The sequence below is a fragment of the Aplidium turbinatum genome, chromosome 7 (genome assembly GCF_918807975.1).
Source record: "Aplidium turbinatum chromosome 7, kaAplTurb1.1, whole genome shotgun sequence".
NCBI lineage: Eukaryota > Metazoa > Chordata > Ascidiacea > Aplousobranchia > Polyclinidae > Aplidium > Aplidium turbinatum.
Window position 1 is genome coordinate 10,782,308 of NC_137478.1, and position 27,812 is coordinate 10,810,119.

Genomic DNA, 27,812 nt, shown 5'->3' on the forward strand with positions numbered 1-27,812 from the left:
ATTGGGGCTGCATCGAAGAAACAATGTGTGCTAGGCTGCTAGCGAATTGTGAATCATCTGAAACTTAAAACTGAAAGAACCAATACAACTTGAACTAAAGTAATGGTATCTACGAGTACCAGGCACACTCTGGCGCAGTGCTTCCACGCTGGAATCTTTATTCAAGAGTGGTCATTTTTTGCCACAAGTCATGGTAAATCTCCATGTGACGGGATTGATGGAGTAGTAAAAAGGAAGCTGGGTAACGAAAGTCTAGGCAGACTTTCTTTCTTTCTTCTATATAAAAGCTGAGGAACTGGTGCCAGTAAGAAATACTCAACAAAGATTCCAGCGTGGAAGCACAGTGCCTGGTCCTGAATTTCTTCAATCCTGATGATTTTGGACAGTTTCCACTACAACTGGCAGAATATACACATTTTCGGCTCCAAACATGGAAACTGTGAATCGTCGCTTCATTTGCATTCAAGATGAGCATTGATTGGCTTCTATTGTGTTGGGTTTGATTGCCTGAAATTGCTGTCTAGGTCTTGACTAATGTTACAATAATGGCATGCTGTTCTATGTGTCCAAGTGTGCAAAAAACCTTTGTTCATTTATGTTGTATTGTATTTATATTTTTGCTTCCTCTCACAGAGCTTAGTTACTGTACAATTCATGCTAAAAACCGTGGTTTAAAGTTTATTCGCATGCATGACAACCCGTGTTCAATTGTATAGTAATTTATGTTGCCTCTCACATGTTTAGCTACATGGTAGAAACCGTGGTTGTCGGTTTATTTACAATATGCAATTATGCATGGCGGCCCTTGTTCTTGCGTTTTTATTCATTCCAATTGTTGCCCCTCACATGTTGTAATGGCTCTGCAGTGAGCATATTTTGTCCAGTGTCACATAATGTTAAATGCAAAATGGGATGCACTACTGCACTAGTTATGCATGCAAAACTATAGGTTTATTGAATCCTTTTTAATTGTATTTTATTGCAGAAAGTCACTTAAAACTATCTTTAATGTTTCGTACACTTCTTGGCACTAATAATCTTACAATGATGTATGTATGTAATTTTACAATGATCAGTGCAGACAAAGCCTATATATTCCAATTCAGAAATGATAGCAGAAGTGTATAGACTTGTAGTTATATCCTCAGAATAGTGTGCCTTTATTTTGCAATGTTATGTACCGGTGGGGTGTTGTACAATGTACATACTTGCTCAGATTGTTGCATATAGCTCACTTTACTATTAAGACTGTCGCTTTTCTTTAATGTAACTTCTGACAAATTAAAGTAACACAATTGTACTATGCACACTGTCCTACCCAGAGGTGGGCACCCACTACTTTTAAAGTAGCGCGCTACCCGCCACCGCTACTTGGACCAAAGTAGCGCGCGCCACCGCTACCCGCTACCAATTTACAAAAGTAGCGCGCTACCCGCTACTCGGGCCAAAGTAGCGCGCGCTACCGCTACTTCTGTCTATAATGACATTAGGAAACACTCTTCAAGTCCCTAATGACGCAAAAATGACATTAAAAACGAATGTTATCATTCGTTTACACTTTCTAACGTCGTTATAAAAAACACATTCTAAGGGAAATTTATTGTTACGCATCTTTCAAAAACACGATCATTTCAAAATGAGGATCACTAAGTCCTGCCTGCTTTGGCTTAAGCACATCTTTTCCAACAGAGAAAAGTCTCTCCACCACAGTACTTGAAGGAATGGGGGTGTTGTATTTAATGAACAGATGTTTTAACTCGGTATTCGAAAAGCTCAAGGACTTGCTCTTGTCCAAAAAAAGGGTCCACAATTGCTGTTTCCTTCTGCACCGACGTTTCACGGGATTGCGCCAACACACCAAAAAGTTCATCTTCGGAGTCGTGACTGTTGTTGGTGTCACTCTTCTCGGTATAAACATGGCTTGATGTCTGCCGCAACAGTCGAATTATATCTGTCTTGACATTTTCTCGCAGTGCGTCAGCATCATCCGTGAAAACGTAGAGCAGAAATTGTAGCCACAACGTCTTGAAGGGGGATGGAGACATGATGCCATAACGCATTTCATGTCGTTGAAGCACTTGTTGAATCGTTTCTTCAACCCTTCAAGGACTTTTACTCTCAACTCCTCACAGGTCACAAGATCACTGATCTCGGTCAACTTCTTCGCGCAAATTGTAGGCCTAATAGCAAGATCGCAGCTCCACACCAGAAAACGGGATTCCCAAAAGACCGAAACTTTGCAACCAAACCGATTAAATAGGCTATATAATATAATATAGCTGCTTGGCCACGCCAGCGTTGCCAAAAAAACGAGTATTTTTTCACTTTAAATTAAAAAGTAGCGGGTAGCGGGAGTACGACTGAAAAAAAGTAGCGCTTCTCCCGCTACCGCTACTTTGGAAAAAGAATAGCGACGCTACTGCAGCCGCTACTCCAACTAAAAAGTAGCGCCGCTACCGCTACTTTCACCAGAAAAATAGCGGCGCTACAAAGGTAGCGCACTACTGCCCACCTCTGGTCCTACCAGTAGCAGCGAGACATGTTTGGAAAATAATATAATTATTTCCCACATCGAACAAGCTCATTACATCCTTTCGATGTATTAAACTCCTTCATCTTTATGTCTTGACTCTTTCACTTTGTGTAATAATGTATATATTATACTACTATGCTTTGCTTGACATTCAGTGGCGTAGTAAGGGGGGGGGGGGGGGGAGGGGGCGCAAACCGCCCAGTATGGGCTGATAACAAAAATTAAAATCCAATGTTTTTGACTGTTTATAAAATTCTGCATTTTTATGCACAATTTTTATTATGAGGTTGTGAATTGTAAGTGATTAAAAAGATATTTTTGGAATATATCATCTATGCTAATAATAATGATCATAAAAATTTTGAAAAAAACATGTGGCCGCATGGCGAAATCGGCCATGCAATTGAAGCACTACAAATGTTTATATCACAAAAAGTATAATTCCTAGCTAATTTTAACCTTCATTTTTGGAAAGCCCACTCCTGAAAATGGGGGGATAGATACCAATTTTATGAAGATTGGGCAACTAGGTCCCAAGATATGAGCATTTTTATGCGGCTCACTAAAAAAATCGCCACCTGGTGGTCAAACATTAAAATAGCGATAAAACAAAAACCGCTCAACCAATTTTGACAAAATTTGTGCCAAATAACTCAGAATTTCAAGCATTTTAAAATGTAAAAAAATGGGACAATTCTAAATTCTATGGTTCCAAAATTTTAATTTTCTGGATGAATTATAATGAAATGACCCAAAAGTGGTCTTGATATATGGCCCCAAATATCAAATGAAATACTTCTATCATAATTTTGGGTTCTTGCACCCTCTAGTGGCCGTGCAATTTCACCAAACGAGCTGAAAATAGCTAATTTTGCCATATCTTGATAACTGCTTATACTAGAAAGTTAGTTTTTGGCTTAAATGTTGCAGAAGTAACATGTTTCTATCTTATTTCCAAAGAACTTTCTCTTAAAAATGTATACAGAAAAAAAGTTACAAGCAAATTACTGATTTTTTAAAGTAAAATCAAGCACTGATGCAGTGGGTGCGATGTCAAAAGTGTATAATGATTGATCTTATGACTGTGAAACATACCCCATCAAGTAGAACTACTTTTAAAAACTTACTCAAACAAATGAAGTCCTCTTCTAGTATAAATACACTTGATCTTAGCAATCAAAGAATCAATAAAACAGTCTAGTTTCAAAGTGGACTTCGAGTAACCCACTATTTTTATGGCTGATTCACACTGTCACAGTTCGGCTTCAATGAGGCAGAATATAGTTTTGTTTTAGAAATTCTTAAATAAACTGAATTCATTGTGTGCATATTTAATTTGTATTTCAAATGTCATATTGGAGTCAAAGCGCTTAGTGTGAATCAGTCCTTCACATTCTTACAGACATGCTGTTGTATGGTTTGTATCACACAACTCCATATTGAAAACACAAAAATTTCAAAGCTGGTTTCAGCATCACACAGTATTAGTCTGCACAAACATTAAAATCATGTTTGGTATTGAAGAATTTCGTCAGCTTTCGGGACTTTAGTTTTTGTCTGATAGTGATGAGGCCATCTCTACGTTTTAATCCAAATACATGAGCAGATGCTTCAGTCACCACTTTCACATGGCTTTCCACTGCCTGGTTGTGGCAATGATGATTGAGCCTTAATGGTGATTTTCTCAGATTTTCCAGCTCGAGGTCTGACAAGTTCTTAATTACTGGCGGCTGTTCGATATCTTTGAGGTTTAAGTTGACAACTTGGTGAAAATATTTAGCCTTGATTTTATTCGACCCTTAGAGCAGATAGAAACATTTTGATTCTGCATCATTTGATACCAAACTCGTGCTTCTAGCACCAGCAGTTCCAAATTTACAGCTGATTTGAGAATTTTGGGGGTATTCCCCTATAAAATGGGGGGTAACACGGCCAATAGGGGGTGCAACTCCTCGAAACCAGTTTTGTTATTGTTTTTTGCCAATTTGTCAAGGATCTAAACACCCCTTTTTTGAATTTCAAAAAAAAGTTATTTCACTCTACCCTAGTCACTGTCCCCATAATGCTAAAATTATCCAGTCCTTGAGAGGTCAGTAAAAGATCTCCAATCAGGCTAAAACCTTGCAGTTCTTATTTTCTCCCTCAACCTCACAAAATGAGGGGGTATGCATCATCAAAATCCAAAATTGTTTTTTTTGCATACAATCATGAAACACCCTAGTGCACACAATGCCGACTTTTTTGAATTTTTTCACCCGATTCATTCGTAGATTCCCCTGTTTGTTCGATTAGATGAGTAACTATGCTGGGCCAAATATCAGTGAGATTGGTGAATGTTTATGTGGGCAACACCACTATCAAAAAATCCCATAATTTCCGAAAAAGTAACAAAAATTGGACAATTACTGTATATAACCTCATATAATACAAAATACATGTATTCATGTAATTATTTTGACTATTTCTAACATTTTGGACAAGTTACTAAAGTTAAGATACACATTCTGATACACGCTATTATGTATCTATATCTACAAAAGGGACTTTATGTGTTTCTAATGAAATGTATTGATATTGCTCTTAGTATTGAGTATTCTTAGATACCGTAAAACAGCACAACTTTGCCCGAATGGACAACTTTGCCCAAAATTTGTGAGTTAAAGTTTGACCACAATATGGTCTTCATGTTTTATTGGATTTGTCTAATGAATAATACTGTTAAATATTATCCATTAGACAAATCCAATAAAATATTAAGACCATATTGTGGTCAAACTTTAACTCACAAATTTTGGGCAAAGTTGTGCTGTTTTATGGTACACATAATTATACATACAAATAAAATACACATTAAGGTACAGTACACAATTACACAATGATACATTTTCATTGTTTGAAGAGTTCTTTTTTTATCGCAAATTAGGTGTCATTTTTCTCGCATTCTCCACTACTTGGAGTGTGTTTTGGTAATTTTCTTTAATTTTTGCACTATTTAAAAAATCAGTACTGAGTTTCACGCCTCTTTCAGCAATATCATTGGTAACATTTATAGCCCTAACATTGCATTTAGCTTTTTGATAGGCCTTGCACAACTCCCAATCTTTGACTGGTAAAACAAGGAATTCATCTTTAATTCTTAAAGATGAGAAAAAAACCATGAGTCCACATCAACAAAGTCTGAAAGTTTGGAGTCTAGCTTAATGGAGTCCGGAAATGTAGGTTTTCCGTACCTGGTGCTGAAACGCCTAGTTAGAGCAGCAAGTGGTTCTGTCGGTTTTAAATTGAGAAGTCTGTCAGCTATTTGACGCTTATCTGCATTGCTCACTTTAGTACTGAATAAAGATAGAGGAACAAATTCACTGGACAAGTACCACAAATGTCGTTTGAGACATCGTGCAGCACTGTCTGATATGATGCTGTTGATGTCTTTGTACTTCAGAATGTCTATATATAACTGTAAGCTATTCAAAGGTGCATCAGTGGCTACACTGCATCTAAACCACCAGGTACAGTACGATACACAAGTGAGACAAAGTTCACAAAATCTCTAATCTTGGTGGCCTGAGAAGTTGTCGTGACAGTTTCCTTCGGCAGAGCTGCAATTTGATCCTCCAGTAGAACAAGTTTTAATGCATAAATCAACTTGGCCATCCATCTGGCCTTATGCACAGCTCCAGGACATAGGAATTTACCTGTGTGCCTGGAGTTAAGTATGACACACACAAATTCATCATCTCTTTATAGTCATCCCTCTAGAACTTGGCTTTCTGCTCTGATAAACAAATCAGTTTATCTTTCCATTTCAAAACGTACTCGTGTGCTTCTTTTGGGAGCTTGGAAATGTCAAAGTAGTTGAGTGGTTGATAGATGTCATGTGAAATATAATTCCAGTTTTTACGAATTCTGGTAAATAAAGTTATTTCTGGTGACTTGCTGACATCTATCTTCAAGTCCTCAAATACATGTCCCACTATCAACTCACCGACATGATGAGAACAACCTGCCCAGAATAGTGCACGTTCAAGACGCGCCTGAATTTGGATACATGCGGCAGTCAAGTGTCCAGTGTTCGATGAGATTGTGTCAAATACCATACTCACAACTTTTTCAGAGCATTGCCATTCTTGGAGTAACTCTAAGGTCAGTCTTGATATGATTTCGCCAGCTCGCTCTTCCGTACCAGATTTTTTTTTGATAAGCAGGTGTTTCCAGTAACTTCAGTTCATCAGAGTTGCCAATGGCGATGGCCAATCTCTCTTCTTTTTCATATTTGTTTTGAAGAGTGGGTAAGCTCTTCCCATCCCAGTGAATAGAGGCAAAGGTCGGTGGGATCCAGGATATATTAATTACACCAGCTATTTTTTTGTTCACTACACGTCTGACCTTAGCCGATTGTGAATATGATGTAGAGACTTTTGAAGCATCACCCCCAGCTTCCTCTACAAATGCCTCACTAAAGGCGGCTTGCTGAGCAGGTGTCATTTTCAGTCATGTAGCTAATGACACCAGTCTCGGGGAAGTAAGTATATCATGAGGAATGAAGGCTTCTGTTCTGGACTTCACCACTTTTTCATGAGATCTTTTATTTGGCTTAGAGTCTGGTATATATGAGGCTAACGACTTATCGTCCTCACTGGAGCTACTGTCAGCAAGTACAGCTTCGGAAAATTGGGCTCTAGATTGTCTTTTACACTTTTCCAAGCGTTTCTTTGAGACCCGTGTTCTTTCCTTGCATCTCAGTTCTTTACCTAATGCCACTGTGTCCTTACCAGCAATGCTCACATTTCTATCAGTCTTCATTGAGTTCAGAAACTCCTTGTCCTCGGGATTTTTAATTATTTTCTCAGCATCTTGACACCACAAGGCAAAAGTTTTTGATAGTTCTTTGATATACTCGTCTATCTTTTTAATGCATGATTCAGTAGTTCTCCTGTTTTTTGGTATACGTCTGAATTTCTCCTTTTCTTTAACAAGTTTTACAATTTTTTGACATGCAGATATTTCTTGCAACATAGGGATACCTCCTTTTTCGTAAAAATTGGTTAGTTGTTTATAAACTATTTTTGCCGCTTCGTACCTGCTTCTGTTCTGTCTTCTTCCATCTTCGATATGAAAAATTACAGCACGTAAAATTTGCATCGAAGTGGGTAAGCGAGAGCCAGTAATAGTCCCATCATCTTTCGTCACAGATTTTCCAAGGCCAAAAATATATGTGTTGCTTTTCGTAGTAGCCATTATGATATTATGTTTAAACAGTTACAAATACAACAGTTATCTGTTCTGTTTAGAAAACTTGAAAAACATGTATTACAGTATAATTTTTGAAGAACATTAGCAAAATTCATCAAAATCATGAAATATTTTCCTCAGAAAAAACAGTAACTGAAGATGAAAACGTCAGTTGGAGACCAGAACTGAAGAAATGACTTGAAATGGAAGTTCTGCTGAAAAAAAGTCGAGACTTTTTTCACTTATTGCAAATGGCAACCCTAAATTCAACACGGTGTCATGGCGATATCGACCTAAATTCCATGTCGGTTGCCCACATAGACGTAGTCCGATCATCACCAAACTTCACAGAAGCTGTTTTCCCATCAAATAGAACATTTTCACCAATCTACATAAAAATCGATTGATATGACGGCATTGTGTGCACCCTAATCTCCATGGCCATTATTCCAGTGTAACTACTGCACTGATGAGACCGGGAGGTCGAAACGGTGTGCACTGTCTGCAGTTACTGTACAACGTATATGTGCGACTTTTTAATTTCTTGCAGAGTTGCCAGATTGGGCCACTTATCGCGAATTGGGCTACTTTTAATTCGCTCCGCGACTTGAATTTGAGGGTTTGCGATTTTTTGACATTTGCGACTTTTTGGGCTACTTTTTACTTCCTAATGCCTAACAAAGATGAAAGTGGAAAGAATCACAGAATAATCGACTTGCATCACGTCTCTCACTTTCGAGCATTTTTACGTTTTTCACTTCTCTCTTTTTTTGGTAAAAATGGCGCGATGACCAGACCACGTGTACTGTTCCTAGCCAATGGGCGACTTGCTGAGTTACCGAGATGGCCGAGTATTGTAGCCTCTATCCGGTTCAATACGATTGTTAAAATGTAGAAGTCTCCCAGGGTTTTTTGTAAGTAGTTGCTATTGTTAGACTTAGAGAGTGAATTTTGTGATAGACTTATTTTTTGTAGTAAAGAGTTGGGTTTAGGTTTGAATTAGTAAACTTTAGACAAGATATGTATAGTTTAATTAGACAAAGACTAGAAGTGTAGTGGGTAGTAATGTAGCAAATCTTATTAGCCTAATGTAGGCTAGCTGTGACAGTCTTATAATATTTTAAGTCAGCAACAATGGTAGCACAATAAAGGGAGCTGGTATAAAGGTCCCCCCTCCCGCTGGTAACTCATGACAAAGAGGAATTGACCAAAACATGTGGATTGAAGTGTGTGAACAGTAAAGCAAAGGTAAAGTAGTTTCACCCTATATGTTTGGTCAAGTCCTGTGTTTGTCATGAGTTACTAAGGGGGGGGGGGACTTGTATACCAGCTCCCAATAAAGCAAATAGAGTGACGTTAAAACTAATTTTGTGACCAGTTTTCCTCTGGTTAGCGCTAACCAGCACTAAAATCTTCTCGTTAATCTTTATTGTTGGTGTAAGCATTATTTTGCATATATTTCTGCTCTTGTATTTGATAGTTCTTGTGATCTTTTCGATTACTGACTGTAAATATAATCTTTTTTCTGTTTAGGTAATTTAAGGTTGTAAAGTTTAATTGTACAGTAGGAACTGATATTCTATGCAATATCTTGCATTTGGGACATGTTGGAACATTATGCAACATACAAAATGCAATTTTCCTTGAAAGAAAAACATCGTGCAGAAATTGGGCTACTTTCAAATCCATTTTGCTACTTTTTGTAAAAAAAATCTGGCAACTCTGATTTCTTGTCATATCGCCACGGACCACCCGTGCAGTCGTCGCGGACCACCAATGGTCCACGGACCACAGTTTGGGAAACCCTTAGATTCTAAACATTTTATCGAATAATGAATTAACGGATTCGATCGTGTGGCACTCCAGAAGCAGAAATATTAAACTTGAGATGAAAATTTAGGCTCGAGAGATTTTTATTCTGTGGCCTAACATTCAAAATCGAAAACACTCACACTGCGCTGTCGTCAAGAGATAGATGGTGGTGAGTAGGCTGTACCAAATTTTGGTAACTTTGTCGGATTACTTAGCAAGTTTCCCAAAAGTTGTGGCTTAGGCACCTAATCAAAATGCCATATTTATTTTTTGAAAAAAATTGGTCCTACGCCTCCTCAATGCTTGTTTCCAAGACGACGGGCCCAAAATTGACAAAACAGCTATAACTCTGGAACCACTAGAGGTAGAACCAAAATTTTTTTTCAAAAGATGCAGAATACCCAAGTTCCTATCTGTTGTCAATACATTTTGTAGGCTTATGTGCAGCACTTAACCCAAAATTTACAAAAAACGTGTTTTAGCCTATATATCAGGCAACAACTGCAAACACAAAGCAATGAAAATGAATTAGTATAATAGCTAAAATCCTATTTTAAGCAAATCAACAAAGGTTAAATAGTTTCACACATCAATTAGCAAATAACACTTCTCTAAACTTGCACATTTCAGCATGTCTACCTTGAATAAAACATGAAATACTGTACAAACAATCAGCTGAGATCTGTACAGCCTAGTGGTACAGCCTAGTGGTACAGCCTAGTGGTGAGTGATGACACGTGCTACACCACACCAAGTAACAGTAACGCAACAGAAATAGCAAAGAGCAAGTATCACTATAAAAAAAAGTGACGCAAATCGGCAACATCAAAAGACATAAATGTTCTTTGACTTGTCAGCAGCAAGTGGTGATAACTGTGGCCCTGTGGGAGTTCGTTGCGCAACCTATTTACTCTGACATTGTTTACGCTTGATGAGTTTATTACAACAAAAGGTGGAAATTAAATCACAAACTGATAGTTCAGTTTGTTTTCATTTCTGACCATCACAACGAAAAAAACAATATATGACAAACATAGCAGAGGTCTACGAAAAGGTAAAAGCGACAAAACGCGGACATGATAGCATCAGCTTACTAAAAACAACCAAGTTACATGGGTTTTTTGAACGTTTAGCAACGTAAAAACGATGCAAAATCTCGCGCAAGCACGTCCCGTATCCGCATTATACGTTTTTGCTGTCTGGGTAGTCTAAACTAGTCTTGGCCTGACAAAAGCTTCTCAACCAAACGACAAGCGCCCTTAGGGGTAGGAACTTTGACATACTGATATCCAATTGAACAAACCCGAACCACAAACCATCAGGTTGTCCATCCAATTGTGACCCTTTCAGCATTCAGCCAGAGAGTTGATTATTAATTTAAACTTTTTTTGGTAATTACTAGGGCAACCAAAAGTCAATAAAGTCAAAATTTTTCTGCCTTGTTCAAAGTTTATAAAACGTCCACAAACTAAATTTCAGGCTGACACGAAGAGAGGTTTCAAAGTTATTAAGTAAAAAAAAAGTCAAAATTCATGGTTAGGTCAAAATTTTCTTTTAACGTAGTTTTTCTTCTCTCTATTGATATTTTATTAAATCTACACAGATACTGATTTTTTGTTGCAATTTCTGTTGCTATTCTGACGTAATAATCGATTTGATGCAATTTCTGAGGTAATAATCTTGTTTCGCCCACTACTGACGATTGAATATTAGCCAGCTACCCTGCTGTTGATGAATTGGTTGCCAGGGTTAAAGCAGTGACCATTTATAACAGGTCAAGAAGAGCTAGTTTAACTTCCATTGGCCAACCTCCACACTCCACAGCCAAATGTAACTAGATGGGCTTTTGGTTGAAAGCTGCTTTCTATTATTCAAAAAGTCTACCAAAAGTAACAAATATCGTGGAAGGCTTCCATGATGGTGGATTGGTGGTGTCTTGCTGCGGCGTGCTCAAGATGCTGTAAAAGCTCCAAATTTAGCTACTCACCTTGTAGAAATAGAGGAGCAGTATAGTGCACTGTTTGATATAATTCAGAAGATGGAAAACAGCCGTTACACCATTCAAGAAGCTTACCAGAAAATGAGGTCTCTTAAATTTGGTGTTGATGGCTGCCAAATTGGAAAATATATTCAAGCAAGAATCTTAAGGAATGGCATCAAGTGCATTGTGAAAATGGGACGAGATGATATTTCACCACATTTTTATAGCCGGCTGAGGAACTCCCAAGCAACTTCTGTATCAGTAGAGAGAAGCTTCCCTATTTTCGGAAAAATTTTGGCGAGAGACAGAAACTTCAAAGGCGATAATGTGAAACATTACTTGATGTTGAAGTATAATACTGCAGAACCCCCTCAGTAATTTCGGGATATTTAGACACTCCATATTTATCTTTTGCAGTTTTTTGAGTGACTTTCATTACCTGTTCGTTAGCTGTGGTGTCGTTGAGTCTTCCACATTTTTCTCATACTTCAATAGAAAAGAAGCTGTCCTTACCTAAAGGTTTGATTTCTAAATTTCACGTTTGAGTTGCAAACGAAGAAAGTTATTTGTCAAAATTAGGTCAAAATTTGTAAATTATAAAGTCAAAATTTCAAGTTTTTAGGTCAAAAAATTGGTTGCCCTAGTAATTACACAACAAACAAGAGCAATAGCAGTGCTGGAAAGTTGCATTTTTCCTTTGTTCCGAGAGGCAACCTTGATGACGTCATGAACAGCGTAGCTTCTCATTGCTTGATGGTCCGTGGTTCAACGGGATATCAGTATGTTCAAGTGATTACCGCCCTTAGGTTGCATACTACTTGTCGAATAGTTTTTGTGCAACTACACAAATGACTTGGTTAACATTTTACATCTTATTATCAATTATGATAGCCTATTTGGAAAGTGTGCGCTAGGGATGGTAGAAGTAGGGGATTGCTCACTCGAAAAGAAGGTGTAAACTGGAGGGCAGTGATGTACGCGCATACAAAAAATATTGACGCTGTCAGCGTAAACGCAAACGGTCGAAAAACCATACGCCGTATGTGTCAACATAACTGGTAAAAAAAGTTGGCGGCGTCAGCGCATACACTAGCGTAAACTAATTTTGTTTGCTAGGTACCAAACATTCACACGGTATAGACCACTCAAAACAAACAAGTTTTATTTTGAATTTCCAAGAAGATACACTGTAAGCATCTGAAAGTGTTCATCTGACATTTTGCTGTGTTTTGGTTCCAATATGTCTTTGCCCATTGAAAACATTTTTTCAACTGCAGCGTTGGAAGGTATTGGCATGTTGTAGCGAAAAAAAATACATTAAAAAGTATGCGTTGACGCTATGCGCTAAAAAAACCGCGAAAACTTTACGGCGTAGCCTCAAGCACAAACTATCCAAAAAAATGTGGCCGCAAGCGTTAGCGTAAACAAAAAGTCTACGCCGCAAATATGCGGCGTAAATGTACATCTCTGCTGGAGGGTCATAGTATTATGACAAAATTTGGGGCAACTACAGCTTGAGGTCTACTAGACCAGTAGACCACCTGATCTCCACAGGACACGTACTTCTGTAGTAGAAGTTGCCGGTTTAAAGGCGCAGCTTTGTGCAATCTGTTACCTTTAATAATTACTTCTACTTGAGACGGATAGATCGTGTGGAGTTGAGGTGCGGGAAAACGCTCTACTACTCTTGATATTAGCACATTTCTACAGGACATTTGCAATGCATCCTGAACACAAGTTGCAGCCAGATGGAAATTTATTTAATCTGTTATCTTACGCAATTACTTTTGTTCAGGATGGATTGGCCATGTGACGAGAACGCGTAAGACGCTGTACTATTGTTCACATGAATACATTTCTACAGAGCATATAGGCTACACCTTGGCTACAAGTTGCAAGCATAATGGTGAGACTTCGCTCGTTATTAAACCAGTCGGGGTTTTGACGGAAAACTAAGTTACTCTTCACTCAAGCCTACCGCCTGCTTGAATGCAGGCTACGGTACATTTTTTACTGACGTTTAGTGTAGTTATTTGACCTAACTAAAAGTGAACTCATACATGTTCGGAAACTTGAATAATTTATTGATAAAGCTTTCGCCGACGCAAACCTGGACAAACAACAAATAAATGCTGAACACGCGCATTAAAAAAACAACATATTTTTCTGTTTAATATAACATTTTATGTGAAAATCATTGCCGGTTTAAGCAGCTTCACTCATGGAAGCCATAACATCTTTTTCTCTTCAATATAACATTTTGTGTGAAAATCATTGCCGGTTTAAGCAGCTTCACTCACAGAAGCCATGACATATTTTTCTCTTCAATATAACAATTTGTGTGAAAATCATTCCCGGTTTAAGCAGCTTCACCCATATATTTTTTCTGTTGAATATAACATTTTGTGTGAAAAAGCATTGGCGGTTTAAGCAACTTCACTCACTGAAGCCATGACCAACAACGCACAAGCATTAACAAAACAATATATTTTCCTGTTCAATATAATATTTTGTGTGAAAAGCATTGCCTTACGCCCCTACCTGCTAAGCTGATACAATCTACAGACTTTACTAGGAATAGCACCTAAATGACCGGGCGCCACAGTGCTCCGCACCTAAATATCCAGACGCCACAGTGTGCGCGCCTATTAGACCAGCGCCTAACTGTCAGCGCCTAAAAGACGTGGACCCCAAAGTGTGTAGGCTATTGCCAAAATAAATGTATGAAAAGATGTGATCATGCTTATGTAATGCTACATACTAGTCATAATAATGCAGCAATAGATTTCACGCTACAGTAGTAGCCTAACAGTAATTAACCTCAAACTGCTGTAGCAAGGTTCTGTTGATGTTCTAGCATCCTAAACCTCACGCAAAATATAGCATTTCATTTGTTAAAAATGAATTTGCGTAAAAGCAAACAAAAATTTTTGCAGTTCTGCCAATTTTTAAATTTTGCAGTGACCCTCCATGGCCTCCAGCTGTCCATATCGCAAGAAAAATCAATAAAGCGAGTTGTCCCGTTATTCCACTGTCCCTAGTTTGAGCAAACCCTTTATTAATTTTTCAGAAACTCCAGTTATGATGTAATGTTTCTTCCCTTAGTTATACCCAAGTGCTCAATCACGGTGGCCTTAATCACGGTTTTTCAATCGTGCTCAATCACGGTTTTTCATAGTTCTATGCAAATAAGCGAAAACTTAGCATTTGATATAATATATACCTTGCAAATATTAAAATTGCTTCTTTTTGTAACACTAAAGTATCGACTAAAATATTGGTATCGGTGCATCTCTAATTGTATGTAAAGGATTTACTGGTGTATTTTCCATTTTTTTCTAAATTATGTATTAGTTAGAATGCTGACACATTGAACTGATGCTCATTGTATAATTGTAGCCTAGTGCAAATTAATTCTGAGCATTTCTATAAAAGGGTAAGTGCGATGCAACTATTGTCATTGAATTAAACCTAAATTCAACTTTATCAGTTTTAGCTGTCTAATAAAATTCTGTTTTCATCCGCGAAGCATTTCCAGGGGGCCCGCGATTAAATTAAGATTTTAGGAAATTATTTGCAGTTTATTATCGTGTTTTTTTGGTAATAGGATCGAACATTTGCTTAATTGCCTATTAAGATGTGACAATAGCCTACAAAAACTATTTTGATTCATCTCCTGTAGACCTATTGTGATAAATACGAGTTATGACACCACAATGATAAATACGAGAACGCAGCTGCAGTGATTTCAAGGGCATGTGGTCACGTTCATATTTGAAGCAAAGTAGCTAGTTGTTCTACAGCCAACGTGTAACAAAGGAGATTGTGTTGCTTACTAAAACTAAACCAGTATGGCTAAATCAAGAAAGTACTCGGAAAGTTATCTTGAAATGGGGTTTACCTCAGTGTCAGAGGGTGGCAAGGAAAAACCGCAATGCGTTTTATGTTATGCTGTCCTCAGCAACGAAGCCATCAAAGCTGAAGCGTCACTTGCAGCAGACACACCCAGAGCATACCGAAAAAGATTTGTCATTCTTCCATAGACATAAATTGTCTTTGAAACGGCAAAAACTGGATGCTAGTGGTTATTTTCAACAGCAAAGCACTGCAAGCATAGAGGCTTCTTTTGAAGTGGCATTACAAATTGCCAAGCAAAAAAAGCCTCATACGCTGGGAGAAACGATTGTGGAGCCTTGTGCTTTGAAGATGGTAAAGTTGATTTTGGGCGAAACAAACGCAAAGAAAATTGAACAAGTGTCTTTATCTAACGACACAATTAAAAGACGCATTTTGCACATGTTGACAGACGTCAAACAGCAAGTTATGGAGGAAATCAAATCTTCTCCCATGTTTTCTATACAACTCGACAAATCAACAGATATCGCATCATGCTCGCAACTTTTGGTTTTTGTTCGATACGTACATATGAAAGACCTCAACGAAGAATTTTTGTATTGTAATGCTTTGGAAACTACAACTACGGCCCAAGATGTGATGGACAGCGTCTCAAAGTTTTTCGAAACTGAAGGCTTGCAGTGGGAAAAGCTCTGTGGCGTATGTACGGATGGAGCACCGGCAATGCTGGGATGCAAATCTGGGTTCCAAATGAAAGTTAAAGAAAAATCTCCTCGAGTCATAGGAGTACATTGCATGATACATCGATATACGCTTGCCTGCAAAACTCTTCCAAGTTCTTTGAAGAATATACTTGATTCTGTAGTGAAAATAGTCAATTTTGTCAAGAAGGGCGCCACCACCTCTCGTCTATTTAAACAGCTTTGCAAGTCTTTTAAACAGCTTTGCAAGTTAATTTAAACTTTGCAAGTTATTTAAACAGCTTTGCAAGTTATTTAAACAGCTTTGCAATAGAGTCGAAATCAAGTTGTTTTTGGAAATGGAAAAGAAAGATACGGTACCTTCATCAACCTCTTCAGTGACAAAACATGGTTGCAGGGTCTGGCTTATTTGGCTGACATTACGGAACAGTTGAATAAGTTTACCTTGAGACTACAAGGGCCTGATACAAACATTTTGCAATTCAAAGACATTTTGTGTGGATTTGTAGAAAAGATACAAAATTGGAATCGCAAAGTTAATCAGGGCAACTTTGCAATGTTTGAAAAGCTCTCTGAATTTGAATCTGCAAGTCTCAGTGCACAAATAAAACCGGAAATTAGTGAGCATTTACAATCGCTTGAAAAAGAATTTCAGAAGTATTTTCCTGATCTGACAGAAGGGGTTGGAGCATTTCAACGGAATCCATTTTCTCCTGTGATAAACATGGCAACTGTTCCGGAGGAAATTCAAGATAAACTACTGGATTTAAGGAATTCAGCCAGTCATGAAATGTTCCTGAAAAAATCACATTCTCAGTTTTGGTGCGCCATTGTGCCGTCGTACCCAAAAGTATCGATGGAAGCATTACGTGTTATTGTTCCATTTGCCTCCACTTACCTTTGTGAAAGTGGATTTTCTGCTCTCGTTCATATCAAATCCAATACTTGTAACTAACTAAACGTCGAAGACGATATGCGTCTAGCGTTATTAAAAACACGACCACGTATTTCAAGACTTGCTTCTGTTACGCAACAGCAGAAATGGCTGTCTTTAAATGTAGCAAACCTCGCAAACGTAGCAAACCTAGCAAACGTAGCAAACCTAGCAAACCACAAAGTTGCCAGATGGTATTTTTTTTAATTGTATTTTTTTTTTCTTGGCGTTTTATTTATCGGGTGCATGTTTTTTAAAACCCTTTTGAATATGTTATTTGTTTAGTGTTGATGTCTTATTTTTATCAGTAAAAAGATATCAAAATCTCTGCTTTGTTGGTTATGGTTGGTTTTGATATAAATACATTTAAAGCAATGCTATTGTGATCAACATTTGTGAGATGTTGAAACTTGAAAGGTAATATTAACGCAATATTTGGTAGTCAGACATTCGAGAATCAATACTTAATCCCTTAGACCATGGTTGGGTGAGTTCACTAATCACTGGTTCTCTAAAAACCGGGCTGCAGACGATAAATAAAACTTAACTTTTGCAGGTGACCGTAGTTCCAGCCCTGGGCTACGCCGTGTGACACAAAAGGAAGAAGTTCCTAATGACAAGTTTTTGTGTGTGTTTAGAATGTAAGGAATATTTTTTAAACGAAACCGGTTTTTCCAAAAGTTTTGTTTATTTGAAGTGTGTTTAAAATGCCTATATGCTTTGGCTCCTTTTTGGGCTACTTGCAAAAAAATTGGTTTGAAACGTGTTTTTGGCTGGGTAATTTTGTGGAATCTGGCAACTCTACAAGGTTTGCTTCTTTAAATGTAGCAAACCTAGCAAACCTCGCAAATCTTGAGAAAGGTTTCTACAATTGATGGCCAATGAGGTTTTCAACTGTTCATAGTTTGCATCAAATAGATAGGCCTAGACTACAGACAACCTTATCATTACTTGCTGCTAGTCTAAATCTATCTTCTTTAGGGAGACTATGAAAACCTATTGCGGTAGGCTTTCAAATGCAGAAACCTTCTCAAGTTTTGTGAGGAATTCGGAGTTCGCGACATTTAAAGACGCCCGCTGAGAAAACCTCATAACTATCAATTGACAAATGCACAGACCTTATTAAAAGTCATAGCCTAGATAGTAGCTACCATCACTAGGTAATTGTACAAATGTAGAAATCTTGGTGCAAGTATAGAATCCGCCACCCTGGTCAACATGACGTCACAAAACGGACGCAACTATTATTGGGAGGGTGAAAAAAAGGAAGGTAGAAAGCGGCGGAATGGAGGTGATAAGGCGGAATGGATATGGATTTTTTGACAATTTTACTGTGTTTTTACAATAAAATCATTAAACCAACGTCGAGTGTTGAATATAACTACCTAGAATTCAAACCCAGCCGCTGGGCGACACTTTTTTCCAATGCATTGTAAAGGCGAATCGATCCTTATTAATTAACTGTTTTAATGATTATTTCACAGAAATTGGTCCTTCTATGGCATCTAAAATCCCTCTACCGTCTCCTGGCTCATTATTGAAATTGCAAAGTGTCCCATTCTCCTTTTTCCTAAAACCTGTCAATCAAGAAGAAGTATTAAAACATCTTAATAATCTTTCTGTCTCTAAAAGTACGGGACATGATGGAATACCTATAAGATTTGTCAAACTATCCTCACCAATAATCGCCCCTTTCCTCACCAACTTATTCAATGAGTGTATCGATAAAGGTGTATATCCTGATGTACTAAAGGTCGCTCAAGTTACCCCAATCTTCAAAAGTGGCTCCAGGAAAAATTGTTCCAACTATAGGCCCATATCACTATTGTCCCCCTTCACCAAAATATTCGAAAAATGCCTGTATGAACAAATGTACAATTATCTAACAAAAAAAGACCTGATCACACCACATCAGTATGGATTTAGACCACAATATTCCACTTCGTTAGCTGTGTCAAACGTTTGTGATAACATCTTAACTAACCTAGATAATAAAGATACAACTTGCTCTGCATTTCTTGATTTAGCTAAAGCCTTCGACACAGTTGATCACACTATTCTCATACAGAAACTGCAAACATACGGTTTTCGGGGCCTTCCATTACAATTGTTAAAAAGCTATATCAGCAATCGTCTACAGCACACGGTCGTCAATGGAATCTCTTCAAACTCAAGACAGGTTACCTGCGGTGTGCCCCAAGGATCGACATTGGGACCCCTTCTTTTCTTACTCTATATAAATGACTTACCAAATTCAACAAACATGAATGTTAAACTATTTGCTGACGACACCAATCTTACGATGAGCGACAAATGTGAAATAAATTTGCAGAACAATGTGAATGCCGAAATGCAAAAAGTTTACAACTGGTTGAAGCTTAATAGATTATCATTAAATTTCTCAAAAACTGAATACATGCTAATAACAAATAAAAAACACATAAAAAATTTTAACATTAACATTGGTAACACAAGCATTCAACAAAAAGATCAAATAAAATACCTTGGCGTTTACATAGATAACAAATTAACATGGAAATATCACATAGATAAAATTTGCGGAAAAGTAGCAAAAGGTTCATGGGCGTTGCTTAAACTCAGAAATTATGTCAACACAGACACTTTAAAAGATGTGTATCACGCTTTGATTTACTGTCATTTGCAATACTGTATTTCAAGCTGGGGAAAGGCCTGTGACAGTGCACTGGATCCATTAATAAAATTACAAAAAAAGGTTATAAGAATAATTACGAAACAAAATTACTATGCTCACACTAATTTTTTATTTTTCAAAATGAACATCTTGAAACTAAAAGACATACATAACATTGAAATAAAAAAACATATGTACAAAGTTCATATGAATGAGTATCCGTCTACGTATTGTGATTTATTTACAAATGCTTCATCTATTCATCAGCATAACACAAGATATCAAACAGGCAACAATTATTTTATAAACAGATCAAACACAGAATTTGGCAAGAAATCCATGCAGGTATTGGGACCAATGCTCTGGTCAGAGGTTCCAAGTAGGCTAAAAAACTTATCATTTCATTGTTTCAAAAAAGAGATCAAAACGTTAATTTTACAAAGCTACAGTGCATCGTAAGTGATATGTTATGGAAACCAACTTGTCAGTTGCTTCGGAAACTTTATTATTCTCTGCTTGCTTCATGGAATTTTGTGTTTTGGCCTACGTTATCATCAATATGTTTTTTTTTTGTGCGTATGCTGTTGTTGAAGCGCGGGAACGTTTCAATTATTATTTTTCTCTTGTAAGCTTATTTTAAATGGCAAAATCGTAATTTCCGTAGGGTGGCAATTGACTAGTAGACCGTATGGTCGTTTCGTTGTCTCCCTGTCGGTATGGGAACTTGTGTAACTTTTGTACTGTGTATATTGCATATTTCAAACATGTACCTATGTTCCTGTTACTGACAAATAAAACATTGATTGATTGATTGATTGATTATTCAGAATAAGCCACCACTGTTTGCTGTGATCGGTAAATAGTGCTTCCACTAAACTTGCTGTAGTTTTTTCGTTTCTACTCGGATTTTACCATCGTTGGAAAGCACGATCATACATCTACACGAATCAATTAAACAGTAGCACAAAATAAGTACTAGCTTTATGTTGTGATAACTTAAACTTCACCAACTTGTAACGATTCTCAGCAACTTAATTTTTACAAAAAAATCTTTAAATCTTTGCAAACTAAAAGAATATGTCTTGCTTTATGAACATGAAAAGTTTCAGGTTTATATCTTATCTACAACACTGACAATCGTCGTTCAAATGTAGCCGCTCAGCGACACTTTTTTCCAATGCATTGTAAAGGCGAATCGATCCTTATTCAGTATACGCCACCCCCTGTTTTCTGTGATCGGTAAATAGTGCTTCTACTAAACTTGCTGCAGTTTTCTCGTTTCTACTCGGATTTTAACAACTTTGCCATCGTTAGAAAGTACGATTATATATCTACCTGAATCAATTACATGCAAGCACAAAGTAAGTACTAGATTTATCTTGTGATAACTTAAACTTCACCAATTTGTGCAGATTCACAGCAATTTAATTTTTACAATAAAATCATTAATCCTTTACAAATTGAAAGAGTATGTCTTGCTTTATTCACCTGAAAAGTTTCAGGTTTATATCTTATCTACCAAACGAGCAATCGTCGTTCAAACCTAACCGCCCAGCGAAACTTTTTTTCAATGCATTGTAAAAGCGAATCGATCCTTATTCAATATACGCCACTCCTGTTTGCTGTGATCGGTAAATAGTCCTTCCACTGAAAGTGCTGTAGCTTTCTCATTTCTGCTCGGATTTTAACAATTTTGCCATCGTTGGAAAGCACGATCATACATCTACACGAATCAATTAAACAGTAGCACAAAATAAGTACTAGCTTTATCTTGTGATAACTTCAACTTCACCAACTTGTAACGATTCTCAGCAACTTAATCTTTGCAATAAAATCATTAAATTTTTGGCAAATTAAAAGAATATGTCTTGCTTTATGCACCTGAAACGTTTTAGGTTTATATCTTATCTACAAAACTGACAATCGTCGTTTAAACGTAGCCGCTCGACGACACTTTTTTTCAATGCATTGTGAATGCGAATCGATCCTTATTCAGTATACGCCACCCCCTGTTTGCAGTGATCGGTAAATAGTGCTTCTACTAAACTTGCTGTAGTTTTCTCGTTTCTACTCGGATTTTAACAATTTTGCCATCGTTGGAAAGTACGATTATATATCTACCCGAATCAATTTTATGCAAGCACAAAATAAGTACTAGATTTATCTTGTGATAACTTAAACTTCACCAATTTGTGCCGATTCTCAGCAATTTAATTTATTCAAAAAAATCATTAATCCTTTACAAATTGAAAGAGTATGTCTTGCTTTATTCACCTGAAAAGTTTCAGGTTTATATCTTATCTACCAAACGAGCAATCGTTGTTTAAACTTAACCGCTTAGCGAAGCTTTTTTTCAATGCATTGTAAAGGCGAATCGATCCTTATTCAGTATAGCCTACGCCACCCCCTGTTTGCTGTGATCGGTAAATAGTGCTTCCACTAAACTTGCTGTAGTTTTCTCGTTTCTACTCGGATTTTAACAATTTTGCCATCGTTGGAAAGCACGATCATACATCTACACGAATCAATTAAACAGTACCACAAAATAAGTACTAGCTTTATCTTGTGATAACTTAAACTTCACCAACTTGTAACGATTCTCAGCAATTTAATTTTTACAAAAAAATCATTAATCTTTCACCAATTAAAAGAGTATGTTTTGCTTTATGAACATGAAAAGTTTCAGGTTTATATCTTATCTACAAAACTGACAATCGTCGTTCAAACATAGCCGCTCAGCGACACTTTTTTCCAATGCATTGTAAAGGCGAATCGATCCTTATTCAGTATACGCCACCCCCTGTTTGCTGTGATCGGTAAATAGTGCTTCTACTAAACTTGCTGCAGTTTTCTCGTTTCTACTCGGATTTTAACAATTTTGCCATCGTTGGAAAGTACGATTATATATCTACCCGAATCAATTACATGCAAGCACAAAGTAAGTACTAGATTTATCTTGTGATAACTTAAACTTCACCAATTTGTGCCGATTCTCAGCAATTTAATTTATTCAAAAAAATCATTAATCCTTTACAAATTGAAAGAGTATGTCTTGCTTTATTCACCTGAAAAGTTTCAGGTTTATATCTTATCTACCAAACGAGCAATCGTCGTTTAAACTTAACCGCTTAGCGAAGCTATTTTTCAATGCATTGTAAAGGCGAATCGATCCTTATTCAGTATACGCCACCCCCTGTTTGCAGTGATCGGTAAATAGTCCTTCCACTAAACTTGCTGTATTTTTCTCGTTTCTACTTGGATTTTAACAATTTTGCCATCGTTAGAAAGTACGATTATATATCTACCCGAATCAATTACATGCAAGCACAAAATAAGTACTAGATTTATCTTGTGATAACTTAAACTTCACCAATGTGTACCGATTCTTAGCAATTTAATCTTTACAAAAAAATCATTAATCCTTTATAAATTGAAAGAGTATGTCTTGCTTTATTCACCTGAAAAGTTTCAGGTTTATATCTTATCTACCAAACGAGCAATCGTCGTTTAAACTTAACCGCTTAGCGAAGCTTTTTTTCAATGCATTGTAAAGGCGAATCGATCCTTATTCAGTATAGGCCTACGCCACCCCCTGTTTTCTGTGATCGGTAAATAGTGCTTCCACTAAACTTGCTGTAGTTTTCTCGTTTCTACTCGGATTTTAACAATTTTGCCATCGTTGGAAAGCAAGATCATACATCTACACGAATCAATTGGCTACAAATCCAAAACAAGTACCATCTTTTTTTTGTAATAACTTAAACTTCACCAACTTGTAACAATTCTCAGCAACTTAATTTTTGCAATACAATCATTAGATTTTTGCAAACTAAAAGAATATGTCTTGCTTTATGCACCTGGAAAGTTTCAGGTTTATATCTTATCTATAAAACGGGCAATCGTCGTTCAAACGTAATACCAATCCAACCGTCGTATCACAAGATAAATCTAGTAGGCTACTTATTTTGTGGTACTGTTTAATTGATTCGTGTAGATATATGATCGTGCTTTCCAACGATGGCAAAATTGTTAAAATCCGAGAAGAAACCAGAAAACTACAGCAAGCTTAGTGGAAGCACTATTCACCGATCACTGCAAACAGGGGGTGGCGTATACTGATTAAGGATCGATTCGCCTTTACAATGCATTGGAAAAAAGCTTCGCTGGGCGGTTAAATTTGAACGACAATTGCTCGTTTGGTAGATAAGATATAAACCTGAAACTTTTCAGGTGCATAAAGCAAGACATACTCTTTCAATTTGTAAAGGATTAATGATTTTATTGTAAAAATTAAATTGCTGAGAATCGGTACAAATTGGTGAAATTTAAGTTATCACAAGATAAAGCTAGTACTTACTTTGTGCTTGCATTTAATTGATTCGGGTAGATATATAATCGTACTTTCCAACGATGGCAAAATTGTTAAAATCCGAGCAGAAACGAGAAAACTACAGCAAGTTTAGTGGAAGCACTATTTACCGATCACAGCAAACAGGGGGTGGCGTATACTGAATAAGGATCGATTCGCCTTTACAATGCATTGAAAAAAAGCTTCGCCGAGTGGTTAAGTTTAAACGACGATTGCTCGTTTGGTAGATGAGATATAAACCTGAAACTTTTCAGGTGCATAAAGCAAGATGTAACGTCTTGATCTCTCAAGATATGTTGATTCTTAGACTGAATTATAGCTTCATCAAACTAGCGTCTTGCGCATACATCAGTAACTCGTGAGAATGTATATTTCGTCATAATGATGGTAACCGCACATATATATAGATGGTAGGTGGCGCTATAGGCCTAATCGTTCAATCTGTTACATCTTCCTTCTTCAAATAGGCCAACATTATTTACACAGCATAAAAATACACTTGTGAAATATGAACAGTAACACAAATGCTTGTAAGTCACAAGTCGGTGAATAAATCAATCACGATATCTTTTAGGGGTTTTTGTTTGTTTGTTTGTTTGTTTATCTTTATCCTGCATTGCGGGAAAGCGGACTTGAGCGCTATGCATCGGTGTACGCCTTCCGACATACACCTGACCCACGCTGCAGCCGACGGCTATGTCTGTTTCCGGTTGTCTACTTTACTTATGACTTAAATTTGGTACTACCCATTACTCGAAATCGATCACTAGGTAGAGGCAATTATCGTAAAGTTTCTTGCCCAGAGAAACAACAGCAAGTGCGGGTGGCTGGAGTCGAACATGCAGGCACTCGACTGCGAGCCCAACGCGCTAACCACTCGGCCACGGCTGCCGACTGTGGGGTGACAACTTGTCTGCCAGATCGGGTTGTCCTATTTTCAAGTCGAGAAGTAGCCTACTTGATTCATTTCGAACATCAGGCACATTTTGATTCAAGTCATGATTATTTACAATACAGTTTTCATCAGGATCAAAATTGAAATCACCATGACAGTACGGATCAGCGGGCATTTGCAATAGATGTCTACGATTACGTCGAAGAGGTCCACGTTCATTATGAACAATGTAAGATCGAGGTTCATTGCATACATTCGAAACAACAGCATTGTTCCAATAATTACGTGTTTTATAACGTACTTTATCTCCTCTCTGCAAAGTAGGTAAGGGTTTTGTATGACGATCAAAATAAGATTTCTGGCGATTTTGACGTTTGCGTAAATCAGCATACACATCAACAATTTTAGGCACAAGTACAGTGTTAGCAATAGTAGGCCTACCAATGCCATTTTGTGTGTATGCGTCGACACGTTTAACAAGGTTCAAAATAGCACATGCATGTTCACCAAGAATGGCAATATCAGTGACATCAGTTACGTAAAATAACAAGTCAAAACAATTTTCGTTTTTATCATAGCATTTGATTACGGTGGTGCCATGCGGTTTAACAACGCTATTACCAAAACCACAAAGCTTGGTGCTCGTCTGCTGTAATTCAAGACCGGACATTTGTGCAAAAAAATTGTAAGGAATAACATTTGCAGCTGCACCAGTGTCAAGCTTACACAATACAGAATATTTGTGACTATCAGGATCACCAATAAGCAGGCGAGTTCGCATTTTCATGCTGCTTTCTTGTTCATCAATGGTAGAAACTTGTAGAAACGTTGGTTCTGATTCTTCGGCTTTGATGTCATGCATCGGCTTCGTAGGTGGCTTTCGACACACCGATTTAAAATGATTACGCACACCACAGTTGAGACATGTTTTACCATAAGCAGGGCATTTTCTAGGTGCGTGGACTTTACCGCAGTATCTACAACTGTCTCTTGGCTTTAGAACGGGTTGCACCGCAGAGGCTGCAAGGTTCGTCATGCTTGGCTGGCGTTTACTACTAATGCTGTCGATGTGTTGTGTTTGTGTGTTATTCATGACCAACAAATGGCTCCTTTGTTTCTCGGCAGCCGATTTGTAGCAAGAATTGACAGCGATAGACACGTGTTTCGCCCATGGCTGGGCTCATCAGTATCGCACCGTATTCTGCCACAAATTTATTCGACCACCGCTTTACCAGTCAGTTTAACTCTTATCTTTGTGGAAACAAAGAAAGAGCCAACAAAACCAGCAGGCGCCAGGGCAGAGGACATGTGAAGAGAGGGGCGTTCTTCCCGGCTATCAGCACAAGGCTGAGCACTCGCTAGTACAGCGAGCAGCTGCGATTCGCTAACCATAACGGTGTAGCTTCCACGCAAGCCATTCAGACTTTCCAATCAACGATATGTTTCTCGGCAGCCGATTTGTAGCAAGAATTGACAGCGATAGACACGTGTTTCGCCCATGGCTGGGCTCATCAGTATCGCACCGTATTCTGCCACAAATTTATTCGACCACCGCTTTACCAGTCAGTTTAACTCTTATCTTTGTGGAAACAAAGAAAGAGCCAACAAAACCAGCAGGCGCCAGGGCAGAGGACATGTGAAGAGAGGGGCGTTCTTCCCGGCTATCAGCACAAGGCTGAGCACTCGCTAGTACAGCGAGCAGCTGCGATTCGCTAACTGTTGCGTCATAAGCGTGGCATAAATCAATGGCTTTTGCCAGCGTTAAGTCTGAGGTTTGCATCAGCTTTTCTCTGATACTCTGGTTTGAAATACCACAGACAATTTGATCACGAAGATTTCTCTCTTTAACAGCTTGATTATGAAATGCACAATCATTTGCAAGTGTTCTTAGATCATTAATCCAACAATCAAAAGACTCACCATCAAGTTGATTTCTATGCCAAAACTTGTACGTGGAAAAAATTTCATTCTTCTTTGGTTCACAATATAACCGAAATTTTCTCAGTACGTGGTCGTAATTGTCTTTGCTATCATTATCATCATTGTCTGAAAAGACAAAATTGCTAAAGATTTCTTGTGCTGCAGTCCCAGCACAGTGTAGCAAGATTGCGACTTGCGTCTCTGCTGACTTCTTGCTGATCTCAGCGGCTACATAGTAGGTTCGGAAAGACATCTCCCATTTTTTCCATGCTTCTGCTATGCTTGACCTGTTGAAGTTCATCAGGGCAGGCTGCTTAAAATCTGTCAAGTTTTAAGATTAAGAAAATTGATAATTCTTCTTGCAATACGTAGGTTCAAGTAAGTTCTGATACCATGTAACGTCTTGATCTCTCAAGATATGTTGATTCTTATACTGAATTATAGCTTCATCAAACTAGCGTCTTGCGCATACATCAGTAACTCGTGAGAATGTATATTTCGTCATAATGATGGTAACCGCACATATATTTATTTATTTATTATTTGGATTTTGTTTCAGACACAAGTAGAATTGGTCCATAGGATACAAACACACAATGAAAACGAAATACAACACCACACAGAAATCGAGTAGGCCTAGCAGCTATCGGTACTACACAAATATTAAGCACAAGTTTCAGGCTGGAGAGCACGTTCACGATGCTGGAAGAAAGCAGATTGATGATAACACTCGGAATTCATCAAATGCTGAATCCACGTATTCGATGTGTTAAAGCAGCGATCAGTAAATTTATATATACTTTTACGAAGGAGAGCATGAAATGTCGTAATTTTGTTAGTTACCATCACAGAGCTTATACTTATACGTCTCGGAAGATGAAATGTAATTCTATAGCTGTTGTTATACGCTACACGTAGACGATTGATACT

The 27,812-nt window shown here is 37.7% G+C and overlaps 2 protein-coding genes across 2 annotated transcripts; both read left to right on the forward strand.

The window, feature by feature from the left end:
• The first annotated feature begins 13,351 nt into the window (after positions 1 to 13,351).
• On the forward strand, positions 13,352 to 16,370 carry LOC145773742 (zinc finger BED domain-containing protein 5-like). Its single transcript, XM_082584877.1, has 2 exons — positions 13,352 to 13,377; positions 15,359 to 16,370. Exons 1-2 carry the CDS (start codon positions 13,352 to 13,354, stop codon positions 16,368 to 16,370), a joined length of 1,038 nt encoding a protein of 345 aa, XP_082441003.1.
• Positions 16,371 to 16,667: 297 nt separating this feature from the next.
• Positions 16,668 to 17,066, forward strand: LOC145773743 (zinc finger BED domain-containing protein 5-like). The gene has a single exon (XM_082584878.1). The coding sequence runs from the start codon at positions 16,668 to 16,670 to the stop codon at positions 17,064 to 17,066; it is 399 nt and encodes a 132-aa protein (XP_082441004.1).
• The last annotated feature ends 10,746 nt before the right edge of the window (positions 17,067 to 27,812 follow it).

Coding starts and splice junctions, on each gene's coding strand:
- LOC145773743 (XM_082584878.1), top strand. CDS start 16,668: ATGTTTGAAAAGCTCTCTGAATTTGAATCTGCAAGTCTCAGTGCACAA.
- LOC145773742 (XM_082584877.1), top strand. CDS start 13,352: ATGGATTGGCCATGTGACGAGAACGC. Junction 13,378..15,358: donor TGGCCATGTGACGAGAACGC/GTAAGACGCTGT, acceptor GTTGTTCTACAG/CCAACGTGTAACAAAGGAGA.